Source organism: Ruditapes philippinarum, unplaced genomic scaffold (genome assembly GCF_026571515.1).
Source record: "Ruditapes philippinarum isolate M1 unplaced genomic scaffold, ASM2657151v2 ctg2012_1_1_1_1, whole genome shotgun sequence".
NCBI lineage: Eukaryota > Metazoa > Mollusca > Bivalvia > Venerida > Veneridae > Ruditapes > Ruditapes philippinarum.
The window spans coordinates 178,714-204,287 of record NW_026864155.1 but is presented as its reverse complement, the minus strand read 5'-3'; the positions used below and the strand labels follow the sequence as shown (position 1 = coordinate 204,287).

The 25,574-nt window shown below is 32.8% G+C and overlaps 1 protein-coding gene across 1 annotated transcript; it reads left to right on the top strand.

Annotated features, from left to right (window-relative positions):
• The first annotated feature begins 2,157 nt into the window (after positions 1-2,157).
• Positions 2,158-23,171, top strand: LOC132724601 (uncharacterized). Its single transcript, XM_060709483.1, has 11 exons — positions 2,158-2,419; positions 5,268-5,429; positions 6,012-6,170; positions 6,669-6,827; positions 7,951-8,014; positions 8,591-8,678; positions 9,965-13,190; positions 13,702-13,819; positions 14,148-14,304; positions 14,719-14,821; positions 15,378-23,171. The coding sequence occupies exons 3-11, from the start codon at positions 6,018-6,020 to the stop codon at positions 15,549-15,551; spliced, it is 4,242 nt and encodes a 1,413-aa protein (XP_060565466.1). The 5' UTR covers positions 2,158-2,419; positions 5,268-5,429; positions 6,012-6,017; the 3' UTR covers positions 15,552-23,171.
• Positions 23,172-25,574: the final 2,403 nt, after the last annotated feature.

Below are 25,574 nucleotides of genomic sequence, written 5' to 3'. Positions count from 1 at the left end.
TAAAAAGGTAGGTGCTGTAAAGATTTCAATCTATATTTTGAAATATTGACTTTCAGTAAAAATCGGAAAATGTCATCGAACAAAGAACTATTTCAGCTGCATGAATAATATAATTTCGCAATTTTTTACAAATTTGTTAGACAGCTTGGACGACCTAGTGTACATATAATGTCAATTATTTAAGCTAAAATCATAGTTATTATCCTTTCAAGGAAAAAGAGAATGCAAAGAGGTGGAGCGGAGTTTGGGAGGTGGAGCGGAGTTTGGGAGGTGAGCCTAGACGGACTTTATGCAATTATTACAGGGGAACAAGCCTAGCAAACCGATAGATTGATTCGTTATATCCGAAATTCTTTTTATAGAGATACAACAAAAACTCCAAAATCACGGCAAATGTTTAGTGACTTCAGTCGTATACTCCAGTACCACTCATAATTATAGTCCGTTTAGAAACCGTTGAAAATAAAATCCGTTTTCACAGTTTCCCGTATTTTAACACTGCATGCAACGTATGAGGGAGCGGGACTTTACTTTAATTAGTAGATATAGTACCATATTCTAAATGTTGAGAAAAAGCCATAAAGATTAAAAAAAACAACAATCTTGTTTCGCTTATTTCTGCACGAAAACTATCGTGGGAAGGCACTGAAGAAGAATATGAATGTTGTGTACTTTTAGTACCATATCCGTTTAACCGGAGGCGACTTTAGAATTACCCTTCGTACGTCTGTCCGTCAGTCAGTCCGTCCGTCCACAAAACTGTGATCCCGTGATAACGAAAAATTATTGAAATGTTTTTATGAAACTTGACATATGGGTAGATTGCAGTTTGGAGATTATGAAAATCATTTTTTTCTTCCTATGTTGAAAAAATGGTTGTTATGGGGACAAATAGACTTAAAATATAGCAAATACGGTATAACAATATTTGTAATCATTCAAAAAGTATTATATTTTTAAATTAAACTTTCTACCGGTATATGGATTGATGGCAGTATGGAGATTATGCGTGCACATCATTTTAATCTTGACTATAGGGAGTACATGTATATTCATATTGACAGCTGTCCTACTCACTCAGTATCGGCGACCACGTCAAAATTTTCTGATTAAAAATTTTACTTCAGCTTGAAATATAATCATGTTTCTGACCATAAACCACAAGGTTCCTAACTCTAGCACAAAAATTATCAGAACTACTCCCGCCCTCACTTGAACTAAGAATTTGTAATCTAGAAATGTTTTTTTTTTCTATTAGATCTACTTCTTCCTTTCTTAAGGTGTCTGCTTCAGACTTCAAGTATGTAGGCCTACACAGCGTTCCTTATTATCACTCAAATCATTAATTAAATTTGTGAGAATATTCAATACTCCAGATAGCTTGGCTAGATCCTATATCCAGAATTTGTCCTCTTTGGACTTAGATCCTGATCTAGTTCTTTTTCTAGAAATGATTATTTTTAACTTCAAACTTCCACATCATAATAGAGCGCTGTAGGGTATATGTGAACCATCGGCTATTTTGGACTGCACCTCATTATAACACTTAGAAGTATAATTCTAAAATATTAAGTTCTTAAATCGTCTTTTCCTGCTGGAGTCCACCCAGTGCCCGTACATTTAAAATGAATGCTATTATTTTTGTATCACTCGCATCATGTAGTAGATCTACAATACTGTATAGATCTATATTATGTCTATCAAAATTTAATTCTTCTTTAGTTTAATAGATCTACTTTTGTTTTTAAAAATGGTTAAAGAAAACAGAATGAAACTTATAGATCTATATAGATCTACCCCTGGTTAACACCACGGGTCTGTTCCAGAATAATAGCGAAATTGACAGAGAATTTTTCACATCTATGCCAATTTTAAAGCCTTATTTTTCCCGCGTTTTTGTTGTTGCCAGAGAACGTCTGCCTACGTGAAAAAGTAGATCCAATGACCTACAAACTAATCCGCCTCCATTTGCAGTAAAGTTACGATTCTGATATATTCAGTCTATTTTATTACCATATTACCGTAAATCTGTAATTCCTTCTTGTCAAAAAACTACAGTATGCTTAAAGCTTTTCAATAAGGTAAGATTAATGAAAACTTTTGAATAGATTGTAGAACTATTTTTTTCAAATTTCGTCACTTCCGGCGTAGGTATTTACTTCCGTAGAAGTGAAAATATTCACCCCAGTTTCATCCGGCCAACGTAAATCAACGCAAAATATATTACGGAAGAATGTTTTGAACTGTTTTGATTGAGTATAGACAACCGAATATGGTTGTTTAATGTAATAACTGTCATGTATGATTAGTTTTTAACGCTTTAAAGTCCAAACAATGCCAATTTCGGAGATAGACTGAGTTCTGTCAAAATGACCCTGCGAAAACTGATCAAACGTGATTGCAACATTTCATATTCAAGGTATTTTAAAGGCTTAATTACATAATTTGTATGTCATCATTATTTATTCTTTATGTGTATGCATTATACCAATATTAGATACGCATAATTCCGTTGTTTTCACCAGTGATGTCCAAGGACATAATTTTTGACAGGTGCCCCTCCCACTTCTCATGATTTCATGGAATTCCTCAAATGTTTTGAAAATTTGGGTAATTTGACAAACAACATTACGTTGATAGAACGTTTAAGATAAAATCTGCCAGAATATAATCCTAAGAATTTGAATTGATTTGTTATTACACATTTAATCATGTGCCACACTTAAAATGTGAGGAAGATGCGAGGAAGTTGCAAGCTGAAACAGGAGGTTATGTAATAGGGAATTATGATACTTTTCATATTCTTTCAGATCCCAATACACTTGTGTCTGTCATTGAATATCGCGAGACCGTTGGATTATGTTCCATATATTTTACGCTAGTGTGAATGGAATTTTACTTCTACTAGACTCAGGCTTTTGCTTGCCTATTAATGATCACAGACAGTAATTTTAGAGTAAGAGGACAGCTCGGCACTTTAAATTTAAAAGCCATCAACTCACAAGTTCTTTCTTTTGTCTGTAATTTGGCTAATTTCATAGCCTATATTCAGTCATATTCCCAATAATGAATTGAAAGCAGTATAATTTTTTTCAGTGTTTTTTTTTTCACCAAAATATTCGGCGAAATTCAACCCCATTCCCCCTCAAAATAGTATGTTCCCCCCCTAAAAGCCGAAATTTCCTCCTATACAACAGACCTAATTTGCCTGCAATGAATATTTTTTTGTAACTAACCGCGGAAAAATGTTTTATTTTATGCCTGTAAGACTTACTGTTAAGCAAGGTTGTTTACAAATCGTTTTCGTGTAGGTAAGGGGAGCTACTCTTGGCGTCCCAACAAGTTTAACATTTGACGTCACACTTCTTATTTTAGATCCGTATATTAAGAAAAAGTGACATGTTTTAAACTTTTTATGCAAGAGTTGCTCCCCTTTTCTACTGGAAAGAAAACAATATATTAAAATAAATAAACAAATGAAATTCCCCCTCCTACTGCATTTTTTTCTCCTCCAAAGTAGGACTGTCATTGAATATCGCGAGATCGATATATCATCGATATCCATCAGCTGATACAATATTGATATTCGCTTTCACATATCGATACAAGCTAAAGAATTTTATTTCTGTCAGTTAATATACCTCACTATTTTGGCTTATAAGAGAAGTCACTTTTTTCTAGTTTTCTTGGCTATCTTGAACCTTAAACTCCGTTTTCAAATGTCAGTGACAAGATTAACAGAAAAAACAAACTTTCTGTTAGTTTATAGTACATGTAATGTACAAGCATGCATAACACCATGATCACAATTTATAGCACATACAGGGGTTTTTTTTAGGAAAAGGGGAAGACACTGGACGCTGGTAGGGAGGGCAAAAAATACACAAAAAAGTCAATTTGGGGAAAATTAAAATGTTAACAGAAAATCCTATTATACATACTGTATACTAAAGTACATTGTAGAGAGTCACAACAATATCTGTTTTTCCTTAAATACTTTATCATCATTCAAAGTATTATTATTTGCAGTACAATATCTTGAGAATGATGATGAATGATTTTTACACTTCCCTTTTTGAATGATTACAGTATAGGTATAATAGTATATCTGTAAAACACCTTTGCTCCATACAAGTCATTTTCATAATTAGGAATACAAAAGATCTTACTTTACTAAAAAAAAAATTAACAAGAAAATGATGATATTTTGATAGTATTTGATTTCCCCATGTTCAGACACTACTTGCAGATTCCTGCAATGTTTTTGGTTATTTTGGGCTACAATTGGTAGGTTTTATTTGCTGAAATGGAAAAATTTAATATTTTTTACCTTTTAAGTATTTAATTCCTTAAGAGTCCAAAGGGAAAATAGAATTTTTGGGGAAAAAACTTGGCTATTTACTGAGGGGAAGACGCCAACGATCTGTGTCAATTTGTTAGTAAAAAAAACCCCGACATATATAGATGTTTTTTATTGTATTTACTGTCAAAGTCGATATATCGATGTATCATCGATATTTGTCTCGATATATCGATACAAAATTTTCCATCAATGACAACCCTACTCCAAAGGGCACAGCCACTGACCCCCATTCCCCCAAAATTGAAAAAAACCCACTGTTTTCCCAATCCACAGGAAAAAATTCCCAATTGTAAGTTACAAAATAAAAATGTTAAATAACAAATTCTAAAATCTTAAAAATAAGGACTTGAAAGGAAAGATAGATAAAGAGATTATGTTTTAAAGTTCATACTTGATCATGGAAAGTAATTTATCTCTACAGCATTCACCCAATCTTGTCCAGATAGTTTATGGGATTTTCCAAAACTTGTTGAGGTAAATGAGGGGGTAATGGTGAGAAGAGCTAGAGTCATAGCTCAAGAGTCAAGGTTATACTCTCAGTGGGAATGGGATTGAAGGCCAAAAATAAGGCTGTATTCTAGCCATGGGTTGAGAGATTCTCAAATAAGTTGGCATAAATGTCTACCTTAAATAGTCTTAAAAACATTTATAATTACATGTATAAATATATACATTTACTAGAATTGGAGATGAAAGGTCTGCTAGCATTCCACCAGTTATCAATTATAGAGAAAATTTTAAAGTCTAGCATGTTTGAACAGGAGACGACTCTTTCTGGTAAATTTGAGACCGTCTTACATACACAATGTTTTTACTAAAAACTTTTTTATTTCCAGTTTTATTGTACAAAATTCTTTTTTAATCATTCCAACAATATGATTATGTGTTACATTACCTTTTTCAGAATTATATACAGTCAGTAAACTTGAGTGGTCCAAAATGGATTCACAGTTGAAGACGTTCATCTGTACAAGAAGTCATCTTCTACACGTTCATTTCAATGATGTTTGCTAAGAGATTTGATTGCATTATGATTGTTTGTGAAAGTTGTTAAATTTTGATAAAGGTAAGTAGAAAAGGCATATTTGTGGAAATAAGTAACCAAGGCTTTTCTAAACTATTTTGTTTCAGGATTTGACAATAAATTTTCAGTAAATAAAATTTACAATTTTTTTTTTTCAGCACTACACAAGCCATCATGAAGTTTTCTGTTTAAAAAGTCAATTCATTTCAGTACTATCAATGATCATAACATGCCTTACACGGTACACCTATGGATTCTATTACGTAGTCAAGGGAACATAAGTCTTTCAAGCACTTGGCAGAATTATGCTGTTTTTCTAATTTAATAATAGCATATAATAATTACCCTCTCTGGCTCTTGGAAAAGTGGAGCATGCTGTCTGTCGACTAGTCTTAAAAGTTTGATTATTTGTTCAGGATAGAGTATAAAACATGAATATTTAATAGTTTGTTGTAAAGGTAAGGAGATTTTGCCATTTTAAAAGATTAGTTATTGAAAATTAAAATGTATAGATGACCAACATATTATTTTAAAACATGTCAGTCTTAACCTTGAAACTTATTTATGATATGATTATCATTATTTCAAAAATAGCTTATTATTCAATAATTATCATTATTTCAGTGGCCTATGCCCTTCTTGCCCATGAAGTATCCGGAATATAGAATTACTATGGAGGCAGCATTGCCTTCATCTGTGCATAGTTGGCTCAATCATGAGCTGGAACAACTTGGAATTGATTCTCTTGTCTACACACGTTACATCATCAGCTTACTTCTTCAGGTTGGTATATTTCGGTATTATATGTTTTCAATTATGAAATTTATGCTAGCACTTCCTGAGTAATTAGAGCATCCTCCTCACATGCTAAAGGTCACAAACTGAAATTCCAACTTTAACGAAGCTTGAGATAGACTAAAATCTTAGGAAGAACTTAAACAGAGCTTCAAATAGACTAAAATCTTAAGAAGAAGTGACTTATCCCTCAGCTCACATCAAGGAGAAGTTTGAAGACAGAGGTGAAACGGCAAAGACACTTTGGGTCAGATGCTGACATCTGCCTTTGTTAATTCTCTGTATCTTGTAACAATATGATTATAATACAAGTGGGATGTTTGTCTCAGTCACAAAATTGGTTTGATTCAATTTCCATATGAATTTTAAAGGAAATCCCCATATACCAATAAGCCTCATTGAATCACTTTATAGTATACTATAATACATGTAGTGATGGATTAATGTTTGTTTGAGACTCATTAATTTTTCATTTGTTTTTTACAGGATCCTGAAGATTTAGAAGGTCTTGACACTGATTTAGATGCTTTTCCTAAATCTAAGAGAAAAGGTCGGAAATCAGAAAAGCAAAAACATTTGTCTGCAAGTGACGAGGAGAGAAAGAAGTTTGCCGCTATCCAATGTCTTTCAGATATAACTGAAGAGGTAAAAAACATGTGTAATGATGGTACTTAAGTGTTAAAGAATTATTATATATTAAAACAACATTTTGATGAATATATATTCTTACAGTAGTATATATTGTTGTACATGCTTTAAGAATTCTTATCAATATCATAAATTCTGCTTGTCCAAACTTGTTTTTGTCTAAATCAATAAGTATGAGTTGCTCATACTTTCTGCTTTCATTAATAATATATTTTGATATAATTTTTATTTCTACATTGTTCTAAGATTAATAATACCTAATTATAATAGCTTTGTTTGTTTTTTATATGAAATATTGTTAAAATACTTAAGATATCATATTGAAAATATTTTGATGATAACTTTTTATTATGATATATAGGAAATTAATTGAACATATTGCAATGTAGTTTTTTTTATTATGATGGTTTTTTTTACAAAAAGAGGTCCTGGGGATATGCATAGTTCCTGCTTCTAAGTTCAGTAATTGTTTTTCTTCAATAAGTAATTGATGATCATAATTCTATTTTGTTCCTTTCACAATTTGTACAAAAGGGGACCCTGTGGCCATAATTTGTACAGGAAGGACCCAATGGCCATAATTTGTACAAGAATTACCATATTGTAATCAAGAGTTCCTGCCTTACTGTTAAATAATTATCTGTCAGTATTCAACTTCCTGCCAATTGATAATTTGAGTGACTGTAATTATAATTAATGCAGTGTCTTATATAGTCATAACAGTGAGGTGATTTGTTGAGAAAATCATGTGATAATTACTGTGTTACTTTAATTAGGCTATAATCACTGATTTATTTATTATATATAGTCAGTCATTTGGTCATCAATGATTTATAATCACTTGTCTAAGCAATGGGACACATGTGAAAAAAAACAACAAAATACAAAACCTGGTTTGATATTTTACATGAAGAAAATATTTAGTTAAAGTAAAGAAAGATGCGACATCTAACAGTGTTTCAAGTAAGTTAAGGGAGGTTTTGGTACATAGTTTTGGCTTAATTGAGATAAAGACAATGTAAAATTGGATAGGATCTTAGCAATTCTAATGTGTGTTATTATAATATAGCATTTATGAATAAATAAATTTGTAGTTAGGGTTGTTAATCTACTTTTTCAGAAAGCAGGCATAGAGACATTGGTAGATGAACTCTGCTCTCGCCTCAAAGACAGTGAAATAAAAGGTATATTCAACAATTTAAATCAATTTGCTAATTTATGAGGAGAAATACTTACGTTGCTTAAATCACATAATTGAAAAGTTTTAAAAGCGCAGGCAAATTTTGGTCTGTAAATTTGTTGAAATTTATTGTTTTGGCTTTTGAAATATAAAATCTTATGACTTACCTTTGTAGAATGCAGTCAGAGGTCCAAATCATAATTTTTCTTCCACAGAAAGGGATGTTAAATGGTGGCTTGCCTCAAAGAAAAATTCTTAAAAATCACGCAGTTTTCCCTTTAAATTCAATTCACATCATGTTTTTTTTTTTATTCCTTTAAAATAATTCTGTGTTATTTTATACAGATATATGGGAAGGACCCCTTCCCCTTTCTGTGAAAGAAATCGCTGTTTTAACTTGTTCCTCAAAATTGATGGAAAAAAATAGAAACGAGAAATATTTGGCACATACGTTAAATTGTTTTCTTAGTTATTTAATTTAAGAAATCTTCAGATGCCTTGTAATGACTAACTGACTTTCTAAAAACACTTTTGATACAAAATTTTTTTATCATTATTTATTTTGTTTGATATATTTTAGCTTCAGTAAGTCCAGACTCAAAATCAAGATCCTGTAGTAGTGATGGTAGTGATGTTAGTGGTGAAGAGAAACAAAACCCTGCCCAGAAGTAAGTCTGCGTATAAATTAGGTTTCTGTTCCAGGGCTGGCAAAATCTTATTTCGACTTACTTTTACATTTTTATCTGAAGCATTCCTTAACTTGTCTGTATGATATCTATACAGTAAATTCTTGAAAATTTCCACTTGTCCATACAGCCTGTTGGTCAACCTGTGCAATATTTACAATTGATTTTGTCGCCCTTGTGTTCAAGGTAATGCTGACTGACAAAATAATATGTAAACTTGAACATTCAAAAATTTAAATGTTATAAAAATTTGTATTTATAAATTTGTTTAACAATTTTGAAATTGATATGTTCAGAAAATTAGGTTATTAAAATTTCAGTATTATATTAATCAACCTTTTAAAATATCGATCTGAACCAGAATTGAAGTAAGCAAAATCAATGTTTCATTGTAATATAACAGGAGTTTGCAAAATTTTTATGTTAGTAACTAACTAACCTTACTTGTACAGCATGCCCATTCACGCACTACAATGCGTAATTCACGCACAAAATTCTAGATGACCGCATAAAAATTGTAAGCAGGGGGTACATGCACGCAAAGTATAATCGTCAGAATGAATGATTTGGGTAGCCTAACTAAATGTCGTTGCCATCTACCAATGGTTAGGAACAGTCTAAACCTGGCCACAATTGCATGTCTGCTTTCAAAATCATCTCAGTCTGATAGGTAAATATTTTAGTCATGTTTTGACGTCACAAGTACTGTCTTAAGAAAAAAAGAACGAAACAGTTTTGGATATTTACAACTGCCTAAAAGTATTTTGAGTTCTCCAGTTATCAGCAAAAAGTTAGTCACTTGATTTTTTAACAACTTCCTTCAATTGTGAGCATATGAAATGACAATATAAATAATTGAGATTTTGAAATAAATGTACATAATTTCGGATATACAAAATTTTGGTTATGGGTTATAATCGTATGGACTAAACAAAATACCAGTGACTGTAATGGCTGTTATATTGTTACCTTAAGTGATCATATGAGTTTGTGTCTGTGTTACTGGGTAGTAATACTAAGTGAAACAGCTGTTCATTAATATCATGTTGACTAAAATGTTCTTACAAACAAAAACATGTTTAAACTTATGTGTACCCCTAGATTTTGAAATGTACCCCCAATTTTCAATGACAGGGGGTACATGTACCCCTACATTTAAAATTGAGTGGGCATGCTGCTTGTAGTAAAGTATGATATTTAAAGATCAGTTATGGAAATATAAGCTGTGCTGAAAAATTGAATTCAAAATTTTATTAATATTTTTGCAGGTATTATGCAGCTTTCCCGGCCCTTCATGGGCAGGATGCCACTTGCAATTTGTCACCGTCTGAAACAATCTGGAGGAACAATCCACTAGTGAGAATTCAAACATCTGAGGAAGACACTTCAAGTGCTAATGAAGATGCCGAAATTCGCAAAATAAACATACCTTGCCCAGTTGCAGTCCCAAAACACAGGAAACCTCGAAAAAATAACAGTCGCAGTAAAAAAGACCGCCATGATCCTGGTAGAAGAAGGGAAAAATCAGCTGGGGGCAATTACAGTAGAGGGAAAAAGATTCATGTTGAAAAACAAGACCTTCCAGCTTGGCCCCCAGGATTTGCGAAATTGGATCCATTAATACTACAGAGTCTTGATCTTGTGGATGATGTATTTCCGTCAGAAACTGAGAAACCTGTCCGAGCAAAGGATGAACTTTGTACAAAGGTCGAATCAATCTTAAAGGGTATGCTCCTGCCAGCTCCAGAGAAAACATACAAAGATCTTGTAGATGTTGATTTCAGTCCCACTGAGATGAGAGACAAAATAGAGAAAGCAAGTTCCAAGCAAACTATTTCTTTCACTCCAGTTGAGAACCAAGCAGAAGTTGAAGAAACAGACATGGAAAGCATAAAAATCAAAGCTGAAGGGTTTGATGGAGTAGAAACATTGTCTGCAAGTCCAAGAGATGAAAGTGTGAGTCCCGAGCTTCAGGAACAAGAAATATGGTATACTCAACCAATTGATGTCATATTTCATGGCCAAGATGATGAGGTCTCAAGCTCATCAAAATTACGTCTCTACAAAAGACTGAGCGATCCAGCTTCTTCACCAGATGCCGATGCTGAAAGTACGTCTGATACCACGTTTGAATGTTTCAACAACTCCACTTCAAGCCCGATTGTCTGTGCTCGCAAAAGAAGCCAAAGTTTTGCCTCTGATAAGAGTGACGACATTTGGGAAGGCTCTCTTCTCATTCCTGCATGGTTGACTGAAGTGATATCAACAGATGATAACTGTGATACTAACATAGAGGATATAGATCTTGCGCACTCTTTGAAGTCTTCCAGCCCTTTTGCAGAATGTGATTCTGGCCTTGGATTGTCAAAACTAGCAGATTTGAGCATGTCGGATGATGGTTTTAACTTTAAGAATGCAGACAATGTTTGGAAACATGCTTCTGAAGAAGACGATTATGTGAAGTTTGGTTTACTTAATGATAATGGCAATTGTTTTGATGATAATTGTACACCTACACCAGATGGTGGAGGGATTTATCCTCCAGGGAGACCGGGGTCTGTGTCGTTAGTTGACTGGGATTACATGTCCAAATTTCTTAATGGAGAACCTAATTGGCAGTCTTACAGTCCAGAGGAAAGCTTGCAGTTCCATAGCCCAAGACGAGCTTGCATTACAGCATTGTGGCAAAGTCAAGTGTTGTTTGACTGCTCTCTATACATGCCCTGCAGTATGACTGACCTTGTCCCTCCTGTGTATGAACTAAACGACGTACAATGTTGGCAACCTATTGGAAGCAGTCCATTCTCTCAACTTTGGGATGTTAACATGCAAAAAAGATCCAAGATGTCATCTTGGGGTGGACAAATCTTTCATTCTGATAGTCAGGTATGGTTTGCAGAAAACACTTTGGTATTTTTACATAATGTTCCAGATTTTGATATTGACATAGGTGGATTTGAGCACGGTGAAAATACCCTAATACCACGTATATCAATTGACATTGTATCTGAAACAGACACAGATGGCTCGTCTTTCCTAAATGAAGATGATGGTGACGAAGACAGAAGCTTTCCTTATTTTGATAGAAGTGTTTCAATGGGAGATGTTCCGTCTTTGTGGGCCGATGATCAGCCGAGAACCGTTGATCCAAAGTTATCCAAGAGCTTTGAACTGGTTCCCTCTGAATATTCAGCCTTTAATGACGTTCCAAGAAAGCTTCTCCATGTTCACAGTGAGCCAAACCTTGTTCAGTTTCGCCAAGACTTTGTCGATGGTAATCAAAGTGGGGTTCAGTCTCCACAGGAGCACCTGTATTTCTCTCCAAAGACACACTTCAGACCTATCACCCCAGCCTATGTTCCCGAACTGTTCACTTCTAAATCAAAACAACAGGTTTGCCATGATCTTTTTGGTGGGTTACCTTCTACAAAAACTCCGTATCAAGAGTACCAAGTACTTGACAAGGACAGGGAAAGCGATGAGGAAAGTTTCATTCCACGTTTCAAAGTTAAAAACTACAGCAAGTGTGTACAGACGGGTGAGAGCTTTGAGAAACTTGATAGTCCCATGGAATCTAACGAAATGTTAGAGAGAGATACTCCAGAAACATTAACTTTAAGCATGATTGAAGATGTTATAGAGGAAAAAATTGATACTCTAATGAGCATCTCGGAGGATCTTGACACTGCAAATACAGATTCAGCCTATGAGACGGATTACGGGGGGAATATTGGTACAGATTTTGATCATGATCACCATTCTACCAATTGCTGCAACAAAGATATAGAAGGGAATGTCAGCATGTACGGATCATCGAATTTAGACCACGGGAATTTGGGAGACGTGATTAAATTTTCTGTGCAAAGTTTTGTTGCTACTTTCCCCCACACTAATGACTGGCCGGATGTCAGTGTTCAACATGCTGAGTCACGCTGGACAGAGACAGAAGTTGATTACCCGTACGAAAGTTGGCCGCAGCCGGAATACCCAAATGTTGTTAAAGATGATGAAAACATAGAAAGTAGCTACAAGTCACATGGAATATGGGGAGATGACCTAGGTCTAGATCACTTGTACAAAGAAAGTGAGATGGAAAAATATAAAAACATTTGGAGTTCAGCGGGGCATGACTATTATTCGGTTGATGCAGTTGCTCCAGAAAACTTGTCGCATGTTGACGGTTCGGATGTGTTAAATGAAGAATATGATGATGATGAGGGTGACAATTATTATGGTAACCTGATCATGGAGGCATACAATGGAAATGACTTATATGACTACCAGCCAATGCTAGAACCAGGAGACCAAATGATCGAGACATTGCCCGAGACAGAAGGTGTGTTCCCGATCTATGCAGGGTTTCCAGAGACGGATGAAGTCCCTGTACCTTCTGAAATGGCACTTACACCAGAGACAGACACTGGTGAATATTTTAGTGTGAAACTGGTGTATAAAGACAAGCAGGCTAATGAGGGGGAACAGCAGCAAAATCAGGTATTTACAAAGTCAAACCAATTTACATTGTACATGATAAAATTAAGGGAATTTGTGATTTTTCTAGATAAATTACATGGAGAAATAGATATATCAAATATTGGTGATCTTTATTGAATACAACTGTTTCAAAAAATGTATTTAGGAAACTGGAAATTTTATTTTCATTTAGAAATGAAGAAATTTCACAAAACAGATCTTTTCGTGACCTTCTGAATTTTCATTTGATATTAAAATAACTGTAAAGGGCAGATAACCTGTAGCTTACAGAGATGTGATTTAATACCTGATAAAAATGCAGCAAAATAGTTAAATTCTATTGACAAAATGCTTATGCAGTTGATTTCTAAGAAGCTTAATAAAATGCAAAAAATATTATAATATAAGGTATTACTTATATAAAGGTATACTAATAAAGGCCAGTAGGGAAGCTCAATGCTTTACTGTATTGCTTGGCCCTTGTAATTGGTATTTTACATACATACTCATAATTGGTATTTTACATTTACAGTCTTACGGAACATATGAGTTAATGCCAATGCCAGATGAAGGAGTCATGTCAACTGAACTCGAGAAACAGTGGATGGATCCTAGCATACGTGCCATGTGGGCCGGTAGAAAACCATCAAGTATGCACGTTTTGTATTTTTTTTTTTAGAAATTGAACATTTTCTTGTTTTGTTAAGATGTCGAACATTAAAAATTTTACTTTTTTTGTTTTGATAAGAAACATGATCCTTTTATGTTGTTCAAATAACTTGTCCTTTACTTTAATGAAATAACAAACATAACAAACATTTTTCTTTCATTTTGCTGAAATTAACATTTTCATTTATTTTGTTGAAGTGAGTATTGTTTATAAAGTTGAGAAAAGCTTGTTTTATGCCATTGTTGAGTTATCAAAAGGAACAAAATATTGACAATTTAAATGCAATAAGAATATGATTTTCATTTTAGGTGCACAGCGTAAACCTTGTAGCTTCTATCTAGAAGGAAACTGTAGGCGATCTGATTGTAAGTTTGCCCATGATATATCGAACATTACTTGCCGATTCTGGGAAGAAGGCGGTTGTTTCAAAGGACCTCTCTGTCCATTCCTACATGGATACCCTAGGTAAATATTTCTTTGGTTCAGAAAGTATTTTAATCGGTATGTTTTCATTGATATGGCTTGTATATGTATTTTTAAAAATACATAAAAGATGTGTTACTATTTTATCTTTGCTTTGCAAATTTGGATATCTTAATAAGCAAATAAGATGATTGTAATGATTTAGACAACTGAATTTTCATTCCATTGACTGCCTTAAAATGATGTTCAGAAGGATCATGCTGAATTACACTGGTAAAATACAAAAATCATGCTAGCTGAAGTGACTTCTCCCTCCAGTGAAAATATTACAAATTACATTTTAGGGAGTGATGATATTCCATTGAAAAATATTTATCTTTATTTTAAGTTTTACTTTAACCAAACATTAGGTGGAATTTTGATGTTTAAAAATGTATGATAATCTCATGTTTGCAGATTGGGAAGTCCAACTAAAGAAAATGATAGCCCTGTTGAAGTGGACAAAGAAAAGTTTGATCTGAACAATGAAGAATTTCCAGAACTTTCCCTTTCTGTGAAGGTAATCTTTTGATAGTATATTCTTTTGACAGTAGAATTACTGAAGTTTTAATGAAAGGTTGAAGTCCCATAAAAAATAGAAATGACTACTGATTATCCATCAGTGTGAATTTTCAGGGATGGTAAAATATTTTCAGAGCTATTAGTCCAGCATGATGTAAATATAAACAGATAGTGGCATTTGCAACAAATTAACACTGATCTTCTTTTAAAAAATGTGTGTCATGATTTTGATTGCAACCATTTCTTATCCAAGAGACTGGCCTCATTGTTTCTGAAGCAAATTCAAAATAATACTATTTTTTTCTGGATATTTATATCCTTTTGATAGTTTTGCATTAAAAGCGTGGAATTCAAATATAAGTTTTAAGAATTATATAAAAAAAATGGTGCTTTATTTGTCCTTTAGGTCCAAAACAGTAATCTTAAAATATAGATTATGCTATTTATTTTGTATATGAAAATATATGACATTGTTCTCTGGGGGGAGAAAATGTTCTCTGGGGGAAAAAAAATAGCATGATTTTCAGTAGAATTTTTTTCTTCTAATTTGACAGAATGGAAACAATAATAATAGTGCCCCAAAAAAGAGCAAATGTTCGAAAGTTCAGAATATATTGTCCGGTGGTAGGCGAGAGAAGAGCCGTAAAGGGAGCGCAGCACGTCGCCACAGTAACAAGGAAAACCGTTGTGAAGTAAACATTATTGAGAAGTGTTGTAGCAGCATATAAGAGAGTTTACAGAGATTTTTACTGTCATCATTTATTATAACCATGTTTGTTGTAAAGGTATTGTTGTATTGCTTTATGTGATTTTGTTTCATGATGATATGTGTTTATGTTGAGTTGCTGCTTGCAGTCTGTGTACAGTCAGATTAGGATGTAGAAATTGATAGGTAAAGTCTACTGCAAAAGTTACATTATCGTCACCTTAGTGCAATAACTGGTTAACTCCTATTAAATTTAAAAGGATTTGACCCGGTTCTGCACTAAAGGGACAGTTAACAGTATTTGAAAAAAAAGAAGAAATAAACATTTTAAGTTTTCTTTGATTTAAGATTGATAAAGAGAGATTAAAGTAATACAATGCTACATTTATATATAACTATAAGTTAAACTTCATAACCTGCTGAATTTACATGATGTAGTCGTCCCAGCTTTGAACTTAAGTCAGTCTCAATGTTATAGGGATTTTTGCGTAAAAATTACAAAAATCAAACTTTCAACATCCTAGAGTCTGGACAGAAAGCATGGGGTGCTCAGTCTGGCCTAGCTCTAGACTATACTGAGGACAGGGCTGATCACTATCAGGGCCCAGCAGGTTAAGGATTTTATCAATTGTTGCTTTTTTCTGTATTCTCAATGTATTATTTTTTGTAAACCTTTGTTTTTGATAGAGAAAAAGCACACGAAAAATTGTTAAAAATGTCAAGTTGAGATCTCTGTAGTGAAACTTAGAACTTACAAATACTACCTTTTTATGCTTAAACCTATAGAAAGTTAGAAAAAAATGTATGCATTTATACAAAACCATTCAAATTTGAGTCATTTGTATTTTTTTCTAACAACAAAAAAAAATTAACCATTTTGTATTAATTTAACATTCATTGTATATTGTTTGAACTGAAATTTCTGTTTTCATTCCACAAATTTCATTATCCATTATATATAGACGTGTTACCTCAGAGCTGTGAATTTTTTTATTTTTTTTTCATATTTTTGGTACTTTTAGAATAATGTATCCATATTATCATATATATAAACATCAAAAACTATCTTTCATTAGATTTCTTTAAACAAACAAATAACAAAAAACGAGTTATAAATAAAAATACAACTGAAAGCAAAGAATCAAACTTGACGAAGAATTTAAAAATAGTTTGCTAAGCTCTGAAGTTTGAACATATTTCATAATCATTTTATCATGTTGTAGTTGTAGATTTATTTATTATAAATATTGTTAATACCATTGTTGTTGATATACACAGTCTTTAATGATGTGTTTATAGAAATATATGTTTGTTTAAAAGATTGTCACACAGAGGAGGTAAAAAAAATGGCATATTTTTGTAAAACAAATATGCTCGAAGTTGACCTTTTTTATTTAAAGGAAAATGCATGTGTGTTGGCAGGGGAAGTGATAGAACTTCAAGAGAGATTTGTATGACTAAGTTGCGGTTACACATAATCATTTTTGCTGTGAGTTTTATTATGAACAAATGCTACATTATGTAGTTAGTGATGTGCAGGTATAGAGTGTATTAATGATAGTCACTTATATTGTTATGTCTTCTTGACCTTCGTGAAGGATTGGTTGATAACTCGGGAGTTGAAACTCATAAACGTTAATCGTGTCAAAAGTTGTTTTGAACAGTTAAGGGTAGTTGACATCGAGTGTTTGTGTATTTTGTTTGTGAGCTGAGTTTTGTTGTTGTTGTTGAAATTTTTTTAAGAGAGGTTCAAATCTCTTTGGTTAGCTTTGAGCTAAACCATAAGAAAAAAAAAGTGCTTTGTTAAAGCTGACTTTGTTAAGAGATCATTAATGGAACCTTGTTGTAATTTTGCTATGATATTTATTATAGTAGTACTTATAAATGGACATCTTTCCAGGAAATAGGCTAAAAATTGGCTTATCAGTAGCCAATCTCTTCAGAAAATAGGCAAAAAAGAAAATGGGGTTTTACTGAATTTCTTTATGTTTGTTTGGATATAAGTTGTGTTGTATTATTTTTTTTAAAGTGGTATGCCTCCAGATTTTCATAGAAAATTCCACAAATTAATCTGTTAATTTCAGTTTTCAGAAAAAAAAAATTCGACGAAAAAGAAAGTGATGCTGACTTTTTACCTTGAAGAAAAGTATTTGTAATCAAAGTCCATGTGACAGTTTGAATTGTTTATGTAAACTTTACTATTTTTATCGGCATATTACTTCCTATATTACTAACTGATTAAAGTGTTTGTGTGTTTTTTTTTCCTGGACTCTTATTAAGTTAACCTGAAACTAGATATTAAATCATTTCAATTGTACATATGACAGATTGTTTATTTAATGGAACAACTTTAGAAACCTTCATAAAAAATTGCATGAATCTGGAGACCGACTGCTTCAAGAAAAATATCTCTTTTTACCTCACTTTCCATTTTTATTAAGTACATGTATATATGGAGAATATCATTGACAAGTATTTTCATATTTATTGATAAAGATTTCATGAAGTTTGTTAGAAGTAAAAGAAATAATTTGAGATGGACAATCAAGGTGAAGAGACAGGGATACCTAAAATGAACACACTTGGGTCAGGTTTTGAATAGTATTTTATAGCAGTTAACACCAAACCAAAGCTTAGAATATACACAAAAAAAGCCTGTTCACAACCAGAAAGCAAACTTTTAAAGTTTTTGAATATGGTATAGAAAATGTGCTTATGTAAGAATAAATTGAAAATACTTGGTACTGGTGTCTCTAGATGCATATATATATATATATATTTCTTGTTTGTGAACCCGTGAAAAGATTGTTCTGTATATGTAGTTGGTATATTTGGTGTTTTGTATTACTTTACCTTGATAACTGTGATTAGTTAGTAGATCTTTTGCAAACCCAGTCCTGGTTTGCATTTTTCACTTGCACCATGTAGTCAATAGAGACAACACCTTACAGCAGTGACGTAATTTTATCTGTATATCTAATACCATGCCAGGGATTTCCTGACTTGTTCAATGCTAGAGATTTCCTGTCTTGATTACTTGCCAGGGATTTGCTGTCCTGTTTCACCCAGGGAAGTCCTATAAAGTTCCAGCAAAGGATTTCCTGTCTGGTAACATACAAGGATTTCCTGTCCGGTTCCATGCAAGGGATTTCCTGTTAAGTTCATTGCCTGGGATTTCCTTGTAGATTTCATTCAAGGATTTACTTACAGTTCCATGAAAAGAATTGACTTTGTAAGGGATTTCCATTTTGGTACCAGGAGATTATCTGATGGCTGTAGCTACAAAACTTAATTTAAGCTTATTGTATTTTTCTTTGCCGTAATAACATTTTCTGATATTTATATAGGATATAGAATTGCAAAATTTGAACTTTTTGTGCCATTATTGATTTATTTGTTATGCATTTTTGTGGTGTGCTTGTCATTTCTAACTTTGCAAGTTCTGTGTTTGCTTGGAGAGATTGTTTTTTACGATATTCTGAACATTTAACTGTTGTTTGTGTATTTCATTGCTTTTTTTTCTGGTGGGAAATGAATGCAAGCCAAACATGGTTTTGCAAAGGAGCTACTGTAGTTTTAGATGAAAATCTTAACTTTTATCTGTGATGTTTACATGTATATTTTGTCGAAAAACAAATTGTTTTATCAGATTTTATCAGAAACGTTTGTCATTGTTATAGTATAGACATGTTTTGATTAGGCTTTGGTATGATTTCATTTGTTGTTTTATCTAGTCGTTCTTCATCGTTTTCTTAATGTTACTTTGATAAAAAGAAGAGAAAAAGAAAAAACATGGAGGAAAAAAATATTTATATAAGAAATCAGAAGCTAGGATTTTTCTTTCTTTTTTCTGAATGGGGGATTTTATTACTAATAATTTTCTGAGGGAAAAATACTAGTGTTATATTGATTTAGATATATGTAGCCAATTTTAGCTTGGAATATATATAAAATATATATAATGTATGGCTGGAAGGGTGGAGTGTTGATTAAATCTATGCAGACAAATATCATATGTCATCGTATCTGCTCGAGTTTCCTCGGCAGTCCCATTATAACCATTATCTTAGTAGTTGACTGTACGAGAGGTATTTAAATAACGCTGTTTTAGTTTTTATTTGAGACAGGAATAAATGTTGTTAAGAGTTTGTTCCCCTTATTCTACCCATTGCCGTAAATGAAAAGAATTCATTTCAGTAACTAGTATAATACCCTTTTCTTTTTCAAGTTATTTTATGATTCGCAATTAGATGAACCATTTGTTTATGAATAATTTGATAAGGTTTAAGAAAGGCAAAAAGATAATTAAGTTTGTTTGACTTTGATGTTAACAATTAGGCCAATTAAGATTCCAGTTTGCCAAAATAAAGCTGGCTATAGGCTTGTTTTATAACACTTTTTCCCAGATTTGATTGATAAATATCCAATAGCTGCTAATGTAAGATCCTGTATATGTGTTATATTTTTATTTACGAAAATTTTATTTCTGGTTTAGAAATAGAAAATTTTTCACTCTAGGTCCTTATGAAGATTTTTAAGTTCAGCAAGACGTAAAGAACAAGTATTAATGCTAATGTATCACATTTAACGCTGAATCCTAGATGGCTTACCGGTTTAACAGTTTTGTATTTTTTCTTGATTTAATTTTGCAAAGCGTTAAAATATGCTTCATCTAATGATGTAAATTAAAAGTATGTATTATTTTACTTTATATAAATGATAAATGTACACAGTATGTAAATATGTATTGAGATTATCGGTTGGCTACGTTAACAGTCAGTGTGAAAGTGTAGACCTACATATATATGTTACCAAATGTAGGTCACACTGTTGATAACCAAATGCTTGGAAAATGCTAGCATTGGATATTTGAAATGTTTAATTTTTAATTTTTTTTTTAAACCTTCATTTTTCAAGATTAGCACGACTAAGACATAAATGGGAGGAAATTATATTTAATATTATTTTTTGGGATAGCTAACAACTGATTGTTTGGTTTTTACATTGTTTAAAGTGAGTCAGAGTATATATAATATATTATCTGTTTCCTTTATGAAAAAACAAAACATATTAATCTTAAAGTAAAGTTACATATTTGTCAACATTTTCAAAGTGCTTAATCTGAAGTAATGAAGGTGTAATAGTATATTAGCCATTACCCTTCTGGCTTGGATTAAATCTATGTATGTGACCAGTGCAAACCAACATCAAGGTCTGCACAGTTTGTTATTCAGTCACTTCTTTTTTTATGATTTGCCACAAAAAAATGATAACTGGTTTAATCTGGATTGAAAGATGGACAAGTCCATTAATTAGTGGGGTAAGGGTTAATGACAACTTAATTGAACATAAGTTTATGATACATTAGGGAGAATTCATTTTTTGTATTGGCCAATTTTTTCTTTTCTTTTTTTTTTCTTTTTACAAAAAAATATATATAAGATTTTAAGAGAAGCTCTGTAGCTTGGTTTATTAACCATAATATAAAAATTAAGTTTAATATGATCAGGTACGTATATTAATATATATATACCTGATATGATATAAAGTTTTCTTCTATATCAAAATGTTTATTAATTTTTATGATCGTAATGATTGTGATTTATGTATCAGAAATTATTCAAAATTTTTAAAAATAATATTGATTTTGTTCGGTTTGTTTAATTATTTTTCTTTCTTAAGAAACTCATATCTTATTTTTAGTGTGTATTAATCATAAACAGGTGACCAGAAAAAGAAAAGATGAAAAGATTTAAGTGTGAAGGGAGAAATAAGCCTGTACGATACTGTTTGATTATTGATATTTGTCCATACATCCATGTTATAAATGATTTATCAAACATGTATATATGTTATAAATTAGATATTGACTATCCTTTACACATTTCAGTCAATGCCCTTTCCTTACGCCATTTTGGTTGCTGTACAGAAGTGCAATTTATAGCACAAATAGATTTTTGATTGTGATGACTTTAATTTGTTATTTACAAATTTGATAGAACAACAAAAACTTGTTTTAACAATACATTGCAAGTTTTAAAGATATAAGAATAAAAAGAATAGTGAATTTAAAGACAATATCCAAATAGATTTTTGTCAACTAACTTAAAAGTTAAGTTACGTCTATATGGTAGTTTACTTTTAATTGAAATGAATGGTTTTGTCTGGCCAAATGTTTTTCGTTAACATTAATGGGTCATCATAAAAAAGGAATCTATTTCATCTGTAAAATTTTTAATGATATTGGTAGGTGAACATGATTTGAATTGTTGGTACTGCGACTGGGCATTGGCGATGTGAATGGGACTGGATACTCTCTGTCCAAGTTTTTATGTTGTTGTGTAAAAAAAATTACATAAGGTTGGAGAATGATACATTTATTTCATTATAATTGTATGAAAAAAAGTATACGTATACACTTGTATTAGTAAGAAAGAAGTATTGGCATCACATTACCGTGAGTAGTGGTAATTTGGTCTCAAGTTTTGATTAGTTCCTAAAAGTAAATGTGTCATTCTCCACAAAAAATAACCACGAAATTAATTTGTGTAAACAGAATTGAAACGTGACAGACTTGGTGTTATTGTATTTCATTTTCTGTAGTGCCTACGGAAATGAAATTTTATGACAGCACCAAAATGTCGTCATGCAGTGAGGGGATTGAAATTAAAAAGGGAATTTCTGCCTAGAAAACCAGGGGGTGTAAATGATAATGGAGCAAGATTTTATTGAAATGTTTTGATGGAAAAAAAAAAGACACACAAATCTTAGAAGTTTTACACCTTTTACCATGTTGAAGCAATTTTTGACAGTTGCTCAGAAAAGTCATGGTAAATTTCAGTCAGGAACATCTTTCGTTAAAGGTTAACTAGGCGTAATTCCCTGTCTTTTGTTCTTTATGATTAGTTTTCTAGATCTGGAGAAAAAAAAGACCTGTACTTGTAGTGCAGGATTGGTGCCATTTAGGAAGCACATCTAGCATGGTGTTGAAAACTTGTAGAAATCTCCATTTACAACTGACATTAGATGTGCCCCCACATCTCATAGTTGTTCCATTTAGATGTTGAAACTTTTATATGTTGAAAGTTTTAACACAAAATTAAAAAAAAAATCTCTTCACCGCAAAAAAAATTGTTGAACCAATAGTGGGTTATCAGTATTTATGTTTTGATATTTAACCATCTATTTTATTTTACGAACCCATGATTATTACGATTACAACTATCATGCCTAGGTGTTGCTGTTTGCAAACTCATTTTGGCCATGTGTTAACATAATTGGCCACTTTTTGCCATCTTTCAATAGACATGTATGATTTTTACACAGTTATAAATGTTTACATCATAGATTTTTATAACATTGTGTTTGTGGTTTAAGTATATAACTTTTTGTTTTAAATACTTAAAATGAAATCGTATTTTATGGAAATGCAAACCAACAAATTTTCATATAGTGATACATGTTCTTGTCCACACAAATTTGAAAATCCTACTTGATATTTAACACACGTTTTACAGCATGTTTCCAACAGGCAGTGAAATTATTGATAAATAGAAAGACTTTGTTGTGATTACCATCAGTAAGCTAGTCTTGTGTGAATTTTCTATTGATAAGATGGCAATAAACCTGAAGAGAAAAACTTTGTGACGAGTTCTGTTTTTATTGTGCCCTTCATCATAATTGAGCAGCGCCACGACAAAACCAACATAAAGTGTTTGCGACCAGCATGCATCCAGACCAGCCTGAGCATCCGCGCAGTCTGATCAGTAACCATGCTATTCGCTTACAAACACTATTACAAGTAGAGAAACTGATAGGGAACAGCATGGATCCTGATTAGACTGCGCGGATGCGCAGGCTGGTCTGATCCATGCTGGTTGCAAACGCACTATGTTTGTTTTGTCATGACGCGGCTCATAATTATATAGATATAAGAGTTATATGAGCCTCGTTTCTGTGGGTTTAAACCCCACTAAGAACTTTGGGTTCATTCATGCTCAGAAAGCTATCCAGAGAGTGGAAGATCGGAGGTTCTTCTCTAATGCAAGCTCATGCTTGAAAATAATGCATGTAGTAGCACCCATTGTCTTCCTCCACAATTAAAACTGGAAGGTAAAAATATGGCCTTCAAACGCAACCAACCCCTAAAGGCATGTTATTTATACGACCTTTTGAAAAATGGAATGTACAATAGGGATGCAGCATCCAAGTTTTCTGGCGCTATCTTCTATATGCATTGTGGATGAAGCATTACTTTTAAAATATGACTCGTACGGAAGTATTAACTACAACTTTATGTCTCAAGTGAGTGAACCAAACCTCACACTGTCAGAGAAAACTTAGTTCTGCTTGCATTAAGGGATTTAAAACTAGAAACAGATGAGAGCTTTGATGTCACATGTAAGCTGGGTTCCAGTGGCCAAAGTCAAACAGGTCAAAGGTCAGATGAAAATATTAAAACGAGTTAGTGTTCTACCAGTCACACTTGCACTCTCAACATCAAGTTTCCTTTCATAAGCAGCACTCCTCCAGGATAATGCAAGATTTTATGAAAACTTAAGTTAATTTCGTTAAAATAGTAGACTTGTTGAAATGTCCAGAGAGCAAATGAAGTGATTTCATGTAGCAAAAAAGTATAAACTAACTGCAAAAATTTATGTACAATGTGTCAACATGTGCAATAAATAAGCCTTATCACATAAGTAGCAGTTTAGAACATTAGTAAAACTAAAAAACATGTATTCTCCCTATCAGCAGCCATTAGTTATGTGGTCTTGTACCTTGACCTTTGACCCAAAGATCAATAGTGGTCATCTACTGGTCATTAACAATCATCATATCAAATTTGAAGTTCCTAGGCCTAAGTGTTCTTTAGTTATTGATCGGAAACCGTTTTTACCTACAAGGTCAATGTGACCTTGACCTTTGACCCCAAAATCAATAGGGGTCATCCACTTGTCATGTACAATCAATCATACCAAGTTTGAAGTTCCTATGCCTAAGTGTCTTAGTTATTGATCAAAAACTGTTTTTGCATACAAAGTCAATGTGACCTTGACCTTCGATCCCTTGACCCCAAAATCAATCTGGGTCATATACAATCATTATATGAAGTTTGAAGTTCTTATGCCTAAGCATATTTTAATTATTGATTGGAAACTGTTTTTACCTACAAGGTCAATGTGACCTTGACATTTGACCCCTTGACCCAGAAACCAATAGGGGTCACGTACAATCATCATACCAAGTTTGAAGTTCCTAGGCCTAAACGTTCTTTAGTTATTGATTGGAAACTGTTTTTACCTACAAGGTCAATGTGACCTTGACATTTGACCCCTTGACCCAGAAACCAATAGGGGTCATCTACAGGTCATGTACAATCATCATACCAAGTTTGAAGTTCCTAGGCCTAAGCGTTCTACTGGCATGCGAGCAGTTCCCGTACAGAAGCAGTACCCGTATTTTTCATTTAAATGCTTGATTTTTACTTGCATTCTACAAAAATTCATTTCAAATCAAGGAGATACATAAACGAAACAAAATCTAAGTGTCAGTTCGGCAGTACGTATAAAAAGTCTCATTTTAAATCACTTTCACCTGTGCGTCGTCAAAACGTGGCCTTGTTTTCTCTGGGGGATTCCGTCCTTGCACGCATGCGCAAAAATACTTACACGTGTTTGTTAAAGGGTTTTCCACTAATACCACCTGTTAACAAATAAGTAGGCAATGTGATGAAAACTTGTTTAATTATCAGAATGTTGACCAATATTACTATATATAATAATTTTATGACTTTGATGTGCATACAAGCATGCTTTTGCATGTGAATGCGTTGGGGTAACGGTACCGGGTAATAGATACCCGCGTTTAGTCTGCGCTCTATTTCCTGAATTAAATCTATTTATCTCTTAGATAATGGTCTGTTCAACAATTGTAAATGAAAAATAGGTCTGATATAATAAAATTGTATAATTATAATGAGTTAGATTTTATGTACGGGAACTACTTCTCTTCATACAAAATAATGGATAATTTCGGTACCCCA

Coding starts and splice junctions, on each gene's coding strand:
- LOC132724601 (XM_060709483.1), top strand. CDS start 6,018: ATGCCCTTCTTGCCCATGAAGTATCCGGAATATAGAATTACTATGGAG. Junction 6,828..7,950: donor TTTCAGATATAACTGAAGAG/GTAAAAAACATG, acceptor CTACTTTTTCAG/AAAGCAGGCATAGAGACATT. Junction 8,679..9,964: donor AAACAAAACCCTGCCCAGAA/GTAAGTCTGCGT, acceptor ATATTTTTGCAG/GTATTATGCAGCTTTCCCGG.